We start from the raw sequence: 17715 nt of genomic DNA on the forward strand, positions 1-17715 counted from the left end.
TGCTCGTATCTTTTAATGAAATTTTGTTTACATTTATCATTTCCTTACAGTTGAAATCTAAAATTCACTCTTCAGTTTTTGAAAGAATGAATGATTGAATAAATAATTCAATTAATTGCATACGCCAGCCTTTATTTATGTGCACTAATTGAAATTTTTTCTATCCCCATCTTTCAACATGCGCCCAGCTTAGATTTTAACATTTTACAATGAATTCTGTCCCAAATTAATTACTTCCTACGATAAATTCTGTTTCCCACTAATTTTTGTAATCCTTGCAGCCCTCTGAGCTGCTTGTTACTTTCTGCTACTAAGTTTCTTAAATGAAAAAAATTTGATTTACCATAACGCGCACTCTCTGAAAACAAATTTAAAATATATTCTATTAATTAATCAATCAATTTATGCATTTAATCTATAGATTGATTAATTGATCTGTGAATCTATCGGGTAGTTAATTAAAAATCTAAGATATTTTAAAATAAGCAAACAAGGAACTTGTATTTTATATTTATTTATTTGATTGATTGATTCCCCACTCTCTTTCTCTCGATAGCTTTCTTTTTCTTTATCTCATTCGTTTGCTTTTTTTAAAAATTCAAATATTTCATAGAAAAATCTTCACTAGCAAACCTACATTGTAAATTTGCTAAAAGAGCTCAGTAAATTGTTCTATTGATAAATTCAGTTATTTTTATTTAAAAAAAGAGTTGTTTTTACTGAAAAATAAAATTTTTTTTAAAAAAAGCTTAAAAAACTAAATTTACTGGACCAGCAATAAAATTTATGTATGGGGGAATATTTTCTTATCGACAAATTAAAAATATTTGTTTGGTTTGTTTGAATTATGCTATCGTTTTCATTTCAATCCATTTAACATTATTCAAATTATTCTACAAAAAATAAGAAATTTATAGACGATTGTAAGGTGTCTTTATCAGCGAAAAATAATGACAATATTATCAAAGCAGCTTAATAGTGTAAATTTTGTATTTCATATCAATAATTTTCAAGTGAAGCAAAATTAAAGGACTTTTTAACATGTAGCTCAATTCAAATTGCAAAATATCTATTTAAACGATCATAAAATACATTGCAAATATGCTAAAATAAAAATTTAGCAAGTAAAATTTGTCTCAGAAAAAACTTCGTTCTAAACAATTATATTTAATTATAAAAGGTAACTATGAATTGAAAATTCAGTAAACAAATAGACTATTTTAAAATAAATTCATCAATAAAAATTAAAAATTGATAGGATTTATTTAAAGATCTAGGCTAAATTTATTCAAATATTAAAGAATATTATTTTGTATTCAAAATCCTAAATTATTTATCATAGAAAATGGCGATTACCATTCATAAAGAGTAAAGTATAGTTTTTTAATATAAACTACATTGAGTCTGAAAATCTAATAAATAAATCAATAAAAATAGCAAATTTATATTTTCAAATTTTTAATAAGAAAATTCTTAATTGAATATAAAAGTCAATCAATAGTTGACAAAAAAATCAACCAATAGTTAGTTGATAAAAGAATCAATCAATCAATTAATTAATAACAAAATTAAAAATTTATTAATCGACCAATAAATAAATAAATAAATAAAGACTCAAGCCAATTAATTAGTCAATAATTTGCAATCGATCATTAAGAACATAGAAAAGAATATGAATTAATGATATATCAAGAAGCTTTAATAGATACAAAAAAAATTGATTGCTTAAAATTGAGTTATTTTTCTAGTAAAAGTTTAAATTAGAATTTTAATTAAGAAATAGAAAAATAAATAAATAAATAAATTTAGATGTTAGAAATTAATAGCTCCTTCAAAAATTAATTTGTTTAAGCTTTATTTAGTTCTATTTAAAAAAGACCTATTATCAACCAATCACTATTTTTTTGCAAATTTTATATATTTTTGTTTCTCAGATAATTTCTTTTATTTTTTTAACTTTTCTTCTTTCTTTCTGCTTTATTTATTTGTTTGTTTGATTGTTTTTTTGTGAATCATTTTCACTTAATTATGTAATAAATAAGACTAATATTTTATGCTACTTAAGAATTCAATTAATTTTGTTCCTTCATCTTTCTCTTATATTCTTACTTATCAAGCGACAAACAAATAAATGTAGAACAAAATAAAATATAAAATAGAAAATCTTTTTCATTGAATATAAAATTTAACATTAAAAATCCAAACCTTTTCGCCATTTTTGGTCTCTTGTTTATTTAAAATGATATTTTTAATTTTGACTGATAAAAAATATTCATAGCAAATTAATTTTTAAATATTACAACTTAAAAAAACTTATAGACAGTTACTTACTTTTAGATTTTTTTGTCTATTTAACACAAAAAAGTGAGGAAGTATTTTGGTTAGCATTTATTTAATTTTTCCTTGATAGTAATATCTATTTATTCTTAATTATTTCGATTAATAAACTAATTTTTCCCACCCTATAACTTCTTACTATTAATTTATCTTTTTTTTTTAATTGTTAGTTACTATTTTAAAATTAAATGATTACATAGTAAATTTAATATTCCTTGATTGATAAATTAGTAAGTAATCACAAATATTTCTAAAAAAGGCCGATAAAAGGGCATATTTTTGCCAATAAGAAATCAATTCGAATTTTAAGTTTATCATTAATTTTTTTCAGCAATTCCATTAAATACATATGTAAGTGTGGTATAAAGTGTAATCTTTGGTTATATAATTGTAAGCATATACAAATTTAATATTTACTATTACATGCCTTAGAATAAACTAAATTGCCTTTAAAAATTATATTTGTGTAATGTTCTGAACCTGTATATTTTTATGAAGTCAGGATTACAATGCTTTGTATGCATTTTAGTTATATTTTATTAAGAAATAGCAAGATTTATAATGTAATTGCAATTCATTTTTAAAAAAATGAGTTAAAAATTAATTGTTAGTTTTAAATATTGAATTTTTAGAAAAGAAATCATAAGATATTCCAGATAAGATAGTAAATTATAATCAAATAAAGAATAATGGTAAATAATTGCTTGAAAATTTATGAAATAAAAATTGAAAATTATGAGCTTATTTCTAATCATTTGAAATCACCAATACTTTAAATTATCAAAATAAGGAAAAATAAATTTAATAAACTGAGTCCTTTTCTTGACAAATCTAAGTAAGGATCATTACGTATTTTTAAAAAGTTTTTGAATTTGATGAGCGTAAATTTCTTATTGAGATGAAGGACTTAATTTTTTTAATAACCTTAAGTAAAGTGAAACAAACAATCCTTTATGAAATTATGTTTAGCAGAATTTAAAAATCAGTTTACACTTCAAAAACTGATATATGAAATTAAATTAGTGTTATCAGAAAATGATTCAATTTCTTACAATTAAAAATTCGAAAATTCAATAAAACTGCTTCTAAATAATATTCAAATACTGAATTTATAAGTTTTGAAGATGATGACATGAAATTTGGCTGCTTTACTTACATGGGAAGTCAATTACTTAATTAATTAATTTATTAATTGATGAATTATAATTATACTTAAAAATAAAAGAATTTTAGATAAAAATAGGGCAATTTTTTCTTTTGATAAAAAATTTGACAATCAATCTATTTTTATGTTCTAAAACTAAATTTGTATAATTATTTTATGCATATCTCTTTCTAACAAAAAGAACAAGTTACTTAGCAAATTCACGCGTAAAAGTGAGCAATAATATTTAATTCTACATTGTTTGTTTTCCACAGTTTCAAGAAAATATCTTGTTCTATTCAAATTACTTTTTATCAATAAAAAGTAATTTAATTCTTGTTTGAAAGAAAATTTCCCTTTTTGTCTGAGTGTAGACTCAGTTTACTTCTCAATTTATTTCATGCTTTATTTAAGAATACTTGCTGGACATTGTCTAATAATTAATTTTAAAAGACTTCCTTTTTACAAAGGTAGGATTTTTATAACTTTTAATAAAACAAATTTACAATTAATATCTTAATTTCATTAAGAAAAAATCCTACGAAATTCGTGCTCATTTACACACTCGATCTTTGTTTTGTAATAAAGCAGAATATAATCTAAATTTTATCAAAACATAAATTCTTCTTTCTTTATTAGATAATTACTTGAAAGATTTATTAATAAATTTAGTTCATGTTTACTTTAAAAATTCAAACAAAATAATAATCAAATAAATGAATAAATCAGTCAATAAGTCAGTAGTCATAATTATTTTTTACTAACTTTTTGAATTAAAAAAATAGCAAGTTTTAATATTTCTCGAAGTTTGTGAAATACTTGGGGGAAATAGCTAAATTAAAAAGAATAGTAATTCTTTTTTATAGAAGGAAAGTCAGTCGTCTTTCTTTAATTAAATAATTCTTCTACAAAATATACTTGAATTTATCAATATAATAAATAAATATTACATTCATACAATCAATAAATTAATTAAAAAATTTTGTTTACACTCAATATTAAAAGATTAATTAAATAAGTGTAAATTTAATTATTATTTATAAACTAATAGTATTTCATAAATTAAATATCAGACAGACAGATAGGCAATCAAAAGCGGCCTAACAGTTCAAATACGCCTGAAAAAAAAAGCGTCATACTTGGAGATATAACCAAGCATTAATCAATAAATACTGCTTAATTTTATTATATAGTGTAAATTACTATACTTTAATTTCAGTTACTAGTGTATACACCTAAAAACCAAAATAATTTAATTTTTATGCTTAAACCTATTACTTAGGATATTATAATTCTATTAATTTTACATTATAATTTAACTCTTTCCTCGAAAGAACTTAGATAAAATATGCTTCACAAATTTTTAATTTATTTATTTATCAATAAATATAATATAAATATACTCAAATAAACATATGAAGAGATAATAACTAGTTAATAAATTAATATAAATTTTATTCGAGTATATAGCTATTTATTGTTAATAGTAAATAGTTATTGCATAGAGAAAACCTATAAGTAGAATTATTCTATGTATGTTTTTAATGCATTTATATATTTTAAATTTAGCAAAAAATTATCTATAATTCAATAAATATATTTACTTAATTAAAATGTAAGCTAATTGCTTCATTATTTTCCTTTTTATCAACCAAAATTAAAACATTTAGTTTCATTCTCTCAAAATTGAATTATTTATTGAATCTAGAAAACTTGATTTTATTACTTCTGTTACTATTAGTTCTAATCTTAAATTAAATTTCCTTAGGCATCATATTACGTCCCTACTTGACCTAGTTGTTAATCTTTTTTTATTTAGATGTTCTAAATAGCTCTATGATCCTAAAATTAGACTATTTTATTTTTAAATTGATATGTGTTTAACATTTTATTAGTTATTACAAATTAAAAAATATTAATCGAGTAATCTAAATTTTATAACAGGCTATCATTTTTTTATCTTACATTTTTTAAATTAGCTTGATTCAAATTAGTGCATTTTTGGGGTTATCTAAAATTAATCTAATGGTTTTGAAATTTTCTTCTTTTTCAAGCTCAAATCAAACGCATTCTGATCAAACCACATGAACAGATTAAATTTTTGCTCAATTGTTGTAGATAAAAAATTTTTTAACTCTTATCAACGAGCATAGTTTTTTTTTTTTCAAAACTCAATTAACTATTTTCTTTGTTCTATAAAATATTAAATGCTCTCAAAAAATTTGTCTTTATGCTTAGTTTGTTTTTTGAAAATATATACATGCTTTTTATTTACTTAATTTTCGAGAGAATAGTGCTAGCTTTATGTTTTTTAAAGAATGAAAAAAAGTGTAAATTCGCTATTCTGACTAAGATAATCAATCAAAAATAATAATTTGCTATTTAGCAATCAAAAAGAATTAATACTCGCGTTATTAATTATTTGGACAAATTAAACAGTCTAAATCTAAAACATTAACTATCTATCTATAATATTTCCAAATAATAATTTTGATTTGCATTAGGCTAAAATACTTCAAAAGAATGAATAAATTAATGTATGACTGAATGAATGATAGATTTAATTCTGATATATTTGTAACATAAGCACATAATTTAGCTAGAAATAATTAAAAAAGTTTTAATGGTGAAAAGATATTTTAATTAATTCGATGAAAATAATTAACATCAATGACTAAAAAACGATATTATGTCAGATTAATAAATAAATAGATTAAATTGCTGAAAATAATACTAAATATCTTTCTATTCTAAATTTATGTTTTACTGGTTCTTAAATTACCTTTCATCAATCACTAATGCTAAAATTATATCAAATAGAATTTTTTATTAGCAACTTTACTAGTAAATTCAGCTCTACTGTAGATAAGTAAACAAACACTCAAACTACAATACGAACAAATCAATTTCACTAAATTTTTCTCTCTATTCTTTATCTCTTTTTATTTTAATAATTTTTTTGTGAAGTAAAGATGCTTATTTCTTTATTCTTTAAATTTTTGAAAAAATAGATTTTATTTGACCCAAAATCTTAAAGCACAATTTTGATATTAAATAAAATTATCATCTAAAAAATAATTTTAGCCTTTACATTTTGAATTTACTAGTAATAAATACTTTCTTACAAGCTTCTAAACATTTCCTTGATTTTAATTAAATTTTTATTTTCTTTTAGAACGTTTACATGCACCAATGTTTGTAATTTATTTAAAATATTAACTGTTTTTTAATCAGTTAATTTACTTTTAAAGTATTTTTTATATTTTTTAATCTTTTTAATTGATAGATAGATTTTTTGGATTGTTAGTTAATACTTTATAACTTAAATGAGGGTTTGTAAACTTATTACATAAATTTACTTCGCTTGATTGATTTTAACATTTTGTGCTTGAAAAGAATTGTAAATTTTCAAAATCAAAGTGTAAAATAATTCTATCAATTTTAAAAATTTGATTAGAAAATAGAGATAGATAAAATAAATAAAAAATGTGCCTCTCTCTATCAAAATTAAATTCTCTCAATTAAGTATAAAATTATTGTTTTTCTTACATGGAGAAGTATTTCTGTCTGGTGTATTAGCAAGATTATTTTTATTATCTAAATGCTGGTTAGGCGTGTTGCCCGAAATTATGGAGTTTGTGTGGAAGAACAAATTTTGCTACAATCTTTCATTTTAACTAAAATTTTACATGTTTTAGATATTAGGAGAGGGAAATCTGTTGGAATTAGCTTAGTTGTTTTGTTGCACACCGCTGTTGTGTATTTATGAATATTCTGGGGGTAAATAAAAACCACTCAGACCTATATTTTGGTTAACATTTTCTTAATCTAATTTATCTATTTTACTATTGAATTGAGTGTCCTCTTCTTCTTTTATATCTTAATTTTTATTTATATGGTGTTGAATTATGCTTCCATTATTAATTATTTGTAAGCCATTATTGCTGCCTATGTTATTATTGGAATTTATAGCATTGTTTGTGTTGTTATTGTTGTAGCGTTGGAAGTTAATCAAAATGTTGTTTGAGTCAAAGTTGTATTATGATTTTGGTTTAGGACTTTGCTCAACTCCTTCAGTATTCAAATTAACCTGGGCATTTGGCATATTTACGCTATAAACTTTAGATTCCTCACTCATAACTCCTTCTTATTCTTATTGCTCTAACTTAGATTCTTCTTTCATAAATGTTTCTTCGTTTTAATTTTTCATTTGCTAAATATGTCTAAAGTTAGAAAATTGGATTTAACTTTTTTAATTCTTGTTATTTCTGTCAACAGATTTTTCTTGACTGTTATTTCCATCTTCATTTATTTAAATAATGCTGTTGCTGCCTTACTAAATAGTATTTTGAACCATAGAAAGAGGATAAACATTGTTATTATTATTGTTGTAATTGTGGTTGATAGTTTTTATATTGCTGAAACTGCTATTTTCCTTACCGATTTTAAGTTAATTTCCATTATCAAGTTGCAATTCAGAGGGATTCATTTTATAAAACGAATCTAGCTTAAATTTGGTGTTATTTTAATTATGAAAATCATATTAAGTCGTATCATTTTGTATTGAGGGCTCTGGCACTATGCTTTTTGGTGAGAATCTCTCTTTATGAAATTTAGGTGGCTGAGCGTTGAGTGAAATATGATTGAGAATATTATTATTATTATTGTAATTATTATTTGTTGGATTTATTTTTATTTATTCTGACTTTTGCATCGAATTCATTTCTCCTTCATCTTCTTCTTGAACTTCTTCTTTTTCAACATTTTTGCTTTGTAATTATCCAGTCGAGATATACTTTGTCCTATTTTATAAGCTAACTGCTGTTGCATTTTAATTATTTGAATCTGATTTGCCTAGATTATCTTCTTTTTGTGAAGGATTGGAAATGCTATTGCCATTTATTTATTTTGTAGAAGGGTTATTTTACATTGAGACTACTGAATTAGGCGCTGCAACAGGAGCTATTGAAACAACATTTTTTTGAATGCCATTTTAATTAGGGTTTGACTGGGCTTCTGTTTTGTTAAAATTAGGAAGCTGAGGAACCAATTTAAATACATTAAATTACTTTTTTGCATACTCATCAAAAAAACCGTTGTAAAAGAATTTAGTAATTTCTTGGTTAATTTCCTTTGGGCGACGAGAATTATGCGTGCCTTCAAACATCAATAAACGCTTAGGTCCTCTGTATAAATTATAAAGCTTTTGCGAATGGGAAGGACTAATTAATGTGTCAGCCTTTGCAACTAAAAAGAGAGCACATGGCTTGCTTTTTTAATTTTAAACAGCTTTTAAAGCGTCACAATCATCTAAATCAAAGTTGGCCAAGTTTTTTATTTTTCTTCGAATGTATTGATATGCCCAATTCAAAATAAACTTTGGAACCTTATATTAGTTCGTAGCAATTTCTTCACAAAGCTATTTAATAGATAGAAAGCTGCTGTCTATAACTATAAATCTAATTGATAAATCTTCATTCAAAGAAGTCATTAGTGTCGTAGCAGCTCCCATCGATCTTCCCCACAAACCAAACTCAGTAATTGGTTTCCATTTTTTAACATGTTCCATTACTTATTTAGCATCATACTTTTCGTAATACCCAAGCGAAATAAATTCACCTTCACTAATACCACATCCAGAAAAATCCATAAGGACCAGTGAAATCCCATAAGGCAGCAAATATTAAACTAAAACTATTCCTTCATTTCTGCTGGATGAATTTCCGTGCAAATATAATACACACGGATGTGGTTTTCCTGATAATGAAATGGGCTCAAAGTAAGAGCACTCTAAATTGAATCCGCGTGAGTTTTTCACTTTAAAATCCTCTCTCTTAACTATGACAGTCTTATCTAAAACAAATGAGACAGGTCCTTTATATATTTAAGTTAAATTTTATTTAATTGCTATAAAAACTGAAAATAAGTTTTAACATTTCTACTTTCAGAAATCTAATTTATTCATATCGCTAAATGAATGAAGTAAATAGCATTAAAATATTTCTTAATCTCAATAAAAAACAAGTTTTGCTTCTAATTTAATCTGAAAAATAAAATATTTCTTTAATTTTTGCCTTGATATTACCTAGTTATTGTGGCTTGTAATTAATTCTATTGGGTGGACGAATAAGGGCTCTCCATAATTGCTCAATATATCCTGGTTGCTTTTGCTTTTTAACTTATTTTGTATCTTTTTCTAACTCCTTTGGGTTTGGCTAACCATTAGCTGACTGGCATGCTGCTTTATTTGGTGCTTAATTCTATTACTAAACTAAAGATATTCCTTTTTATGGTTCATTCAGAACAGATGTAGGCCCACTTTCCTATTTTAAGGCACTTGGTAACATCTATCTATCTATCTATTTTCTTAAATAGAATTGATTAAAAACAAACTATTTGTAATCTGAACTATTCTATCTATAAATTTAATTATTTACTTTTGTTTTAAAATATTCAAAAATTATAATAATTATTAATTAGTTAATAATTCATTGATTCAATCAATGAATCAATATTGTTTCTAAAAATGAGTTTTCTGTTTATAAATTTTAATGGATTTTTATTAAACAGCAAATTTTATGACTTATCTATCTGTTTATAAAAAACTAACATTTATTTATTATTTTTAATTGAAAAACAATAACAAATTATAATTGTTGATAGCACTTACTGGTTATTTCAAAACAAAAAACAATGTTTCTTATTAATTTTTAGATATTAACAAAATAAAATATTTTTTTATAGTTAAAAATTTTCCTTAAATCTTAAATTTTTAAATAATTTTTTAAATTTGCAAAAAATATTTTTGATTTAAACTAAAAAAAGTTTGTTAAAAATGTTTAACAAATAAAATAATATTTTAAAAATAAATTTATAGAAAATTTTTAGATATTATATTTTAATATTTAAAAATATAATAAAATATTAAATAATCATTTTCATTTATTGTATTTTAAGAAGAAACACCTTTAAATTATTTCCATATTAAGATATCTTGCGAATTTGGTATAGATGAAAATTATTAATCATTTACTTTTAGTAAATTGCAAATTAGTTAAATTAACTTAGTTATTAAGTAAGAAAAAAAAGTAGCATAATCAAGAAACCAAATTATCATGAGTGTCTGTACTCATATCAACAAGGTAATTAAAATTAGATATATCTTTTAAGCTATTAAAGCATTTAGGTATTGTAAGAATGCTTAAAATTTTGATAAAGATCCATTTTTTGCCATATATTTCATATTTTTATTTATTCTAATAAATTTAGTTAAAAGTAGAAAAGATTGCCAATTTGGCAAACAATGTTAAAAAAATTGACTTTTGTCAATCTAACATTCATAGCAACAAAACTTTAAATGTGAAACAATCTAGTGATATTTGGATTTGCTTAGATTGTGGCAATTAAGCATGTTCAAAATACTCAGAAAGTGCATGTGCACAAAAACACTGTGTAGAGTAGAAGCATAGATTAGCAATTGGAGTAAAGAAATTACTCATATTTTGTTTTGAGTGCGATAATGATTTACAATCTATATTGGATGAATTAGAAGTAGATAATGTATCCAATAACAATACCAAAAAGCTAGAAACATTCGTAGATAAAGTGAAGCAAATTTTCTTTAAATTGTAGCAAACAACTAATAAATCAAGCAATATCTCAGCTAACAATAGTAGCTAACAAACTGTAAAGATTGTAGACTAAAAATAACAAAACAATGCCTTAAATCAACCTTAAAAATTAGAAAAAATACCTAATTGCATTTTTGGACTTTAGAACATAGGGAATACATGCTTTTTCAACTCAGTCATTCAAGTATACGGTTTTTTTTAATAAATTTGAAAAGGAGATCTGTTGATCCATTAGTCCATAAAATATGTATAATAAATTCTTTTTCTACCTAATAGCGATAAGAATTTTAATAAAAATTTTGATATAGAAGAATTGATTCTAAAGATATTATTAAACAAACATTTGAGATGCTTTAATTTAATTCTAAATAAATTTGATAAATAACAACAATTATTAATATAATAGTGTCTAAATGGAACAGAATTAATCATATAAAATTACATAGACTCTATTGAGTATGATTTCGATTAATAAATAGATGTTTGGGAAGAGATAAACAACGAAGAAAAAGAATAAACTTCAGTCTAAGAAAAGAAAGACGAAGATGATGGATGGAATTGTGGTATGTCATTATTTTCAATAACATATAATATTTTTAATCTTTTTATAATAGAAGCAATACAAAATTAAACATTTAAATAATTTATTTTACATTAAAAATATTTCAAAAATGCTTAAAATTATTTAATTATTTATTTTGCTTAAATAGAAATAAGATCTAAACACCATTTTTAAGTTTATTTTATTATTTAATAAAATTATAACAAATTTTTCATAAAAAAACTATTTTTGTAAATTTTAAACGGCTAATAATATTTTCTTCTTATTAAAATATTAACAATCTTATAAAATAATATAATTTAATAATAAAGTATGCTTTATTTTTTTTATTCAAAAGAAAATTAATAAATTTCAAATTAAAATTAAAACACTCTTTTTTAATAAATTAAAATAGTTTTTTTTATTTTTTTACAGACCTAATTTAAGAATTTATTTTAATGAAATAGTTAAAAAGAAAGATGTGAAGAAGATTACTGTCATAGATAATAGTAAATACACATAAATACCTGCTAAAAAAATAAATTAGCTTTTCAAAAAATTACTTGTAGAAGCTAGGTTAACTAAAAATCACATATTTAATCCATAAAGTATGTATAATGCTATTTCTTAATAGTTTTCTAGATTCAAAACATTTGAGCAATAAGATGCTCACGATCTTTTAAGATGTTTACTCGATAGTTTAATTGTTGGAGAAGAAAAGTGGCAAAATGTTAAAAAGAGTATTGAGAAAAAAATAGGAAAATAGAAAAATACAATAACTGAAAATATATTTGGTGGATATTTGGCTAATTATCGTAAGCAATATAAATAAATTTAACATAAATTACTTAAAATATTTTTGATTAGTTAAATGTTTAGAGTGCAATCATGTCAGTAGAACTTTTGATTTTTGCTTAGATTTAGCTCTTCCAATTGTTTCTAAGAAAAGCTAATAAGCACAATAAAAAAAGATAGTTGCTCCTCTTGATATTCTTGGTATTGAAGAAGAAAAAAAAGAAAATAATGTTTAGTCAGCCACTTAAAATCAGATTGCAAAATAAAATGAGGAATCAAAGTAACAGAACCAAGAAAAACCTATTGAGAAATAATAAATTTATCAGGTTATAGATAGTAAAGAACTCACTGGTTCAAAAGTTCCATATTTTTCTTAGGAAACTCCTTAGTATATGTGGGAACCATTAGAATATACCTCTAAAATTCAAGAGAACAATTCTCAAATTAGAAAATTGGAGAATCTTCTTGATGAATTCTTTGGATTTGAAGTTTTAAACAAAACAAACAACTACTATAAATGTGAAAAATGCGGCTAGTCCTGTATATAATATTTATATATAAATATATTCTTGTTTAAAAATTATTTTTCAATTTATTTTTATTTATTCAATTTTAGCCAAAGCAATGAAGAAATTTTACCTATATGAAACCCCTTAAGTTCTCACATTAGTCTTAAAGAGATTTGTCTAAACTGGAAACAACAGATTTGAAAAGATCAATTTTCATGTTGATATTCCAGAATTTATAAATGTTGATCCATATACACTTATTAAAAGTAAAAATTTAATCTAAGCAAGCTAACTTTTATTTTTTATTTACTTATTTATTTATTTATTTATTTATTTTTAGGCACTAGTAATTAGTAATTAAATGAAGAAAATACTAAGAAATTTAGAAAAAACATTAATTATGAGCTATATGGTACTGTTTGCCATTAGGGCTCTCTAACTTAAGGTCATTATGTATCTTATGTCAAACATTTTGCAAAGTAATAAATTGAATCTCTTTTTAAAAAATATTTATAAATTATTAAAAATTAAAAGTGGAGAACCTCATTGGTTCTATTATAGCGATGAAGAGTATCATGAAACAAATTGGAATAATGTGAAAGGATGCTAAGCATATATACTTTTTTATAAAAAAATATCATCTAGCTGAAATTAAATAAATAAATTATATTTAGTTAAATTAAATGTTGCAATTTATTTATTTATATTTATATCATTAATAATAAGCTTTAAAAAATTAATATCCTCCTAACAAATTTTTTATCTCAAAATTTTAAAAAATTTTAAATTATCATTTATTCGGTATTCGGTATACTTTTAAAAAGTGATATTCGGTCTGACCCTATTATTAATACATAAAAATTAAATAAATATTTATTAAATATTGAAATGTATTTATTTAATTACAAAAAAAACTATTTAGAAATAACATTTTCCTATAATTCTTAATGCTGATATTTCTAATTATTCTGATTAATTCATTCTTCACCAAATATGTGTGTTCTTTGATTTTATGATTTATTGTGTAAGAAAAATAAATTTTTTATTACTATTTAGTATTATAATATGGTTATTATAAACAAGCTATTACTTTTAGATAAGTAAGTAAGAATGTTACTAAGATTTATGGTTTCTAAATTTATTTTATATGATTAATTCAAATCATTTATTAGTTAGTTATTTAGTTAATTATATATATATATATGTTTATATTAATATTTAGTTAAAATAAGGCATATACATTAACATTAAATTTTAGTTTTTTTTTTAATATAAAAAATAAAAATGATTAAAATGAGTTTCTAGATTAAAGCAAGTTTAATAAGAAATATTATCATAATGCTCATAATTTGTAAAGTGAATTGTTTCTCATATTTAGATTTTTTAAACTGTTTCAATGAAAATTGCTTTGAATTTGAGTAAAGATGCAAATAGGATATTAGCTGTAATATTTAATGGATTTAATTTCAATTATGTACAAATAAATCATAAACTATCAAAAAATTTTAAAATTGCTAAAAATAATACATAAAAACTTCTGAAGATGATAGCATTTTATTTTAACTAAATAATTGCTTCTAAATTTGCTAAGGCAATAGCTTATATAAATGCAATAAATATTTACTAGAATACTAATACTGTAACTAAAATTTTGATTGTGCTAATCAATATTTAAAAGTATATGAAGGAAATTTGTAAGTCTGCATGAAATAAAATGTTTCTACTTGCCAGCTTCAAGAATATCAAAAGCTAAAATGCTATAATTCTCAAATGTTTGATTGCATAAACTAGTCATCAAATCTATAAACAAAACCAAATTAACTTTATAATTGTATTTTAGAAAACAGTTTAAATAATATAATAATACTTTCAGTATAATTTCTTTCACTTCTACTATTATTTGTGCTTTGTTGAACTCAATAAATTAAGAAATTATAAAAATAAATTTGATTTTTTCAATTAATTTCTAAATGACTGACAAAAGATTTTCAAAATAGCTACAAACAAAAACAAATTGATTCACTTAACAAATTATTATTATTGAATAAACTTTTTTATTAAAAATAGTAAATTGATTTTTAATTTGAGTGGTGAAATATTTGCATTTATTATTCTTTTCTTTAATTGAAAAAATTAACATTTATTAATTTAATGTCCTTCATAGCATTACTATATATAAAAATTTAAAAATGTGTATACATTCACACATGCAAGAAAGAATATTTCATATTTAACTAGTAAAACAATTATACAAATCTTTTCTATCAACATAATTTTTTATTAACTGTTAATAGAAAATTAATGCCCAATAATAATGTATTTATTTGTTTTAATTTTTAACATTTCAAGTATACAAAGAACTATTTTTGTTTAATTTTGGAAAACAAACTAATAATTTTAAAAATGTTCTTTACTTCTTTCTAATAGCATTTATTTCAATATTTCTTATAGACTTCAGAAATATTTTTGATGATTATATTTAAAATCATTAAATCATACTTTGAATTGAAATTAATTAGATTTATTTATTTATGCGTTCTATTAATTAATTATTTTTAGATGAATACTCAGCCAAAAAAAAAAATAAATATATACAAACGGAGTGATGGTTTAAGCAAGTTGAAAATATTTGTTTACATTAATTTATAAATAATTGCTATTTAGGTTTTCTGATTATTTTATCTTTTTGAAATTCATGATAGATTGAGTGAGATATTAGTTTTTAAGATGTTTAACTAAAATACTTATTTTGCTAAAATCAAATCATTTGTTTTTATAATTAATATATTGCTAGAAATAAGAGTATGTATTAAAGACTAATAGAAACTTAAAAATCGTTTAAAAATAAAGAATGAAAAATTTTGGAATTTTGCTAACAAGTATTTTGTTTTTAGTTTTTATAAAGGCATAAAACACTTATATAGAATTTTTACTTTGCTATAATATGTCATGTTATTAATTTGAGCAAAATTGTGTAAAAGATCCTGTTTGCTCAATATTATGGAATTAATTTTAAAAATGTTAAAAAAGATCTAGATATAATTATCAAAGCATATAATGTATGGATTTGTATATTTAGAGTTATAAAAACACTAATACTGGTTATTTAATTGAAAGTTTACACGGATGTTACAATGATTGCAATGGGGCAAACTTGTTTGTTTGTAATTCTGAAATTGAAAATTTTGAGAATTGTTAATCTTCAGCAAGTTGTTATGAATAATAATTGGCTGAATTTGAGAAAGATATGTAAGAATGCATAATAGCTGATAAAGATTTGTGTAAACATTATTAAAATGCCAATTAGTGTCACATATTTAAATCCTATAGATGCATATAATAAAAATCCTACATATCACCTGTGGTTTAATATTATGCTGGTTGTAGATTGAATTCAAATTTTTCTATGCTTCTTGCTGCTAAAGCTATTTTAATATTAGTAATTACTCTATTTGTTATGTGAATAAGAAATTAATTAATCAAAATCATAAATCTTAATTTCATATATCTTTTTAACTTATAAAAAACAAACAGCTTAGAAATATACTAGAAAATATTTTTTTTAATTTCTTTATCATTAAAATTAATTTCAAGTATATTTGTATGCAAAAATTATTTATTTATGAATGATTTTTCAGATTATCTAAGTCCCTTTTTAAACTGGAAATGTAGGGTATATAAACATTAAATTGATATATAAAATAAATAAACACGCTTTTTTTAGTTCTACTTTATATTTTTTTCTTTTTATATATCAAATAAATGTAATGATTTACTATCGTTAATTAAAACTTGTTATATAAAATTTGCATTAATAATAATTAATTAATTAATTAGTTCTCTATTTATAAAGAAAAATGCAAATTTGGAGGATTTTAATCTTATCTTATTACACTTTTTTTTAGTAAATTCATGGCTCAACATATTCAGAGTATCTAACATGTTACTATGAATCATGTATTTAACTAGAATAGTAATGCTTAAACAATAATTAGTGTTAAGCAGTATGGAATTAGTTTAAGAGATGCTAAAATAAACTCTATTTCGTTGATCCAATCTAACAATGTGTTAAATAATATAAAAATGCAGAAGAATAAAATAAAATAACTTCAGATTTATTCAAGTGTTATGATAGTTGCAATGGATTAAATACTGGTATATGCAATATTTAGAAGATGGATTACGAAAATTGCTAATTAGATAATTTATGCTATCAGAAAGACTTAGTTTACTTTGAAAAGTAGATGTAGTCTTGTTTAAAATAAAATTTAAAAGATTGCGAAAAAAAAAATGATATCATTTGCATTTAAAAAGAAACAAACAGATGTATGATAATAAATTCAAAGTACTCTAATCATTTAAGTAATTTAATGAGTTGTAAACTGCTTTATCTTTTAAAATCAACTAATATTCAAGCTTTCTATTCATTATGTCTTTTATTACTTTTATATTTACTATGAAACTTAATTTACATAAATTTCTAACAAGTCGGATTCATTTAATTTTTTGTAAATAAAACAAACAATATATAATTAATATAAACCCCATACTTTCATACATACACAAAAAAAATAATTTAAACAATTTTTTTTTTTGATATAAATATCTTTTAAAAATTTTTGTATTTTTTATCACTGATTGTAAATACAAAATAGAAATATTTACATAAAATAAATAAAAATTTATTGTAATATATTTTAATGAAATAGCTTGAAAGTTATTATTAATTATACTAAAACAGTATAATTTTTACTTTTT

At 22.0% G+C, this 17715-nt stretch overlaps 5 protein-coding genes across 5 annotated transcripts; 3 read left to right on the top strand and 2 right to left on the bottom strand. All coding sequences in view use genetic code 6, as the record gives it.

The window, feature by feature from the left end:
* Window positions 1-36: 36 nt before the first annotated feature.
* TTHERM_00846960 (hypothetical protein) lies at window positions 37-410 on the bottom strand (the record flags this gene model as incomplete). The annotated part of the gene is made up of 3 exons (XM_001009287.1): window positions 37-188; window positions 235-318; window positions 344-410. The coding sequence occupies 3 exons, from the start codon at window positions 408-410 to the stop codon at window positions 37-39; spliced, it is 303 nt and encodes a 100-aa protein (XP_001009287.1).
* Window positions 411-5161: 4751 nt separating this feature from the next.
* TTHERM_00846990 (X-pro dipeptidyl-peptidase, S15 family protein) lies at window positions 5162-9828 on the bottom strand (the record flags this gene model as incomplete). Its single annotated transcript, XM_001009290.2, has 3 exons — window positions 5162-5334; window positions 7031-9355; window positions 9567-9828. 3 exons carry the CDS (start codon window positions 9826-9828, stop codon window positions 5162-5164), a joined length of 2760 nt encoding a protein of 919 aa, XP_001009290.2.
* Window positions 9829-10596: 768 nt separating this feature from the next.
* On the top strand, window positions 10597-13606 carry TTHERM_00847000 (ubiquitin carboxyl-terminal hydrolase; the record flags this gene model as incomplete). The annotated part of the gene is made up of 8 exons (XM_001009291.2): window positions 10597-10623; window positions 10751-11296; window positions 11519-11675; window positions 12121-12468; window positions 12521-12988; window positions 13065-13223; window positions 13298-13436; window positions 13492-13606. 8 exons carry the CDS (start codon window positions 10597-10599, stop codon window positions 13604-13606), a joined length of 1959 nt encoding a protein of 652 aa, XP_001009291.2.
* A 2124-nt stretch (window positions 13607-15730) lies between these two features.
* Window positions 15731-16420, top strand: TTHERM_00847010 (transmembrane protein, putative; the record flags this gene model as incomplete). Its single annotated transcript, XM_001009292.2, has 1 exon — window positions 15731-16420. Exon 1 carries the CDS (start codon window positions 15809-15811, stop codon window positions 16418-16420), a length of 612 nt encoding a protein of 203 aa, XP_001009292.2. The 5' UTR covers window positions 15731-15808.
* A 304-nt stretch (window positions 16421-16724) lies between these two features.
* Window positions 16725-17417, top strand: TTHERM_000847019 (hypothetical protein; the record flags this gene model as incomplete). The annotated part of the gene is made up of 1 exon (XM_012795957.1): window positions 16725-17417. One exon carries the CDS (start codon window positions 16725-16727, stop codon window positions 17415-17417), a length of 693 nt encoding a protein of 230 aa, XP_012651411.1.
* Between the last annotated feature and the right edge of the window lie 298 nt (window positions 17418-17715).

Source organism: Tetrahymena thermophila (assembly GCF_000189635.1).
Source record: "Tetrahymena thermophila SB210 genomic scaffold scf_8254783, whole genome shotgun sequence".
Classification (NCBI taxonomy): Eukaryota; Ciliophora; class Oligohymenophorea; order Hymenostomatida; family Tetrahymenidae; genus Tetrahymena; species Tetrahymena thermophila.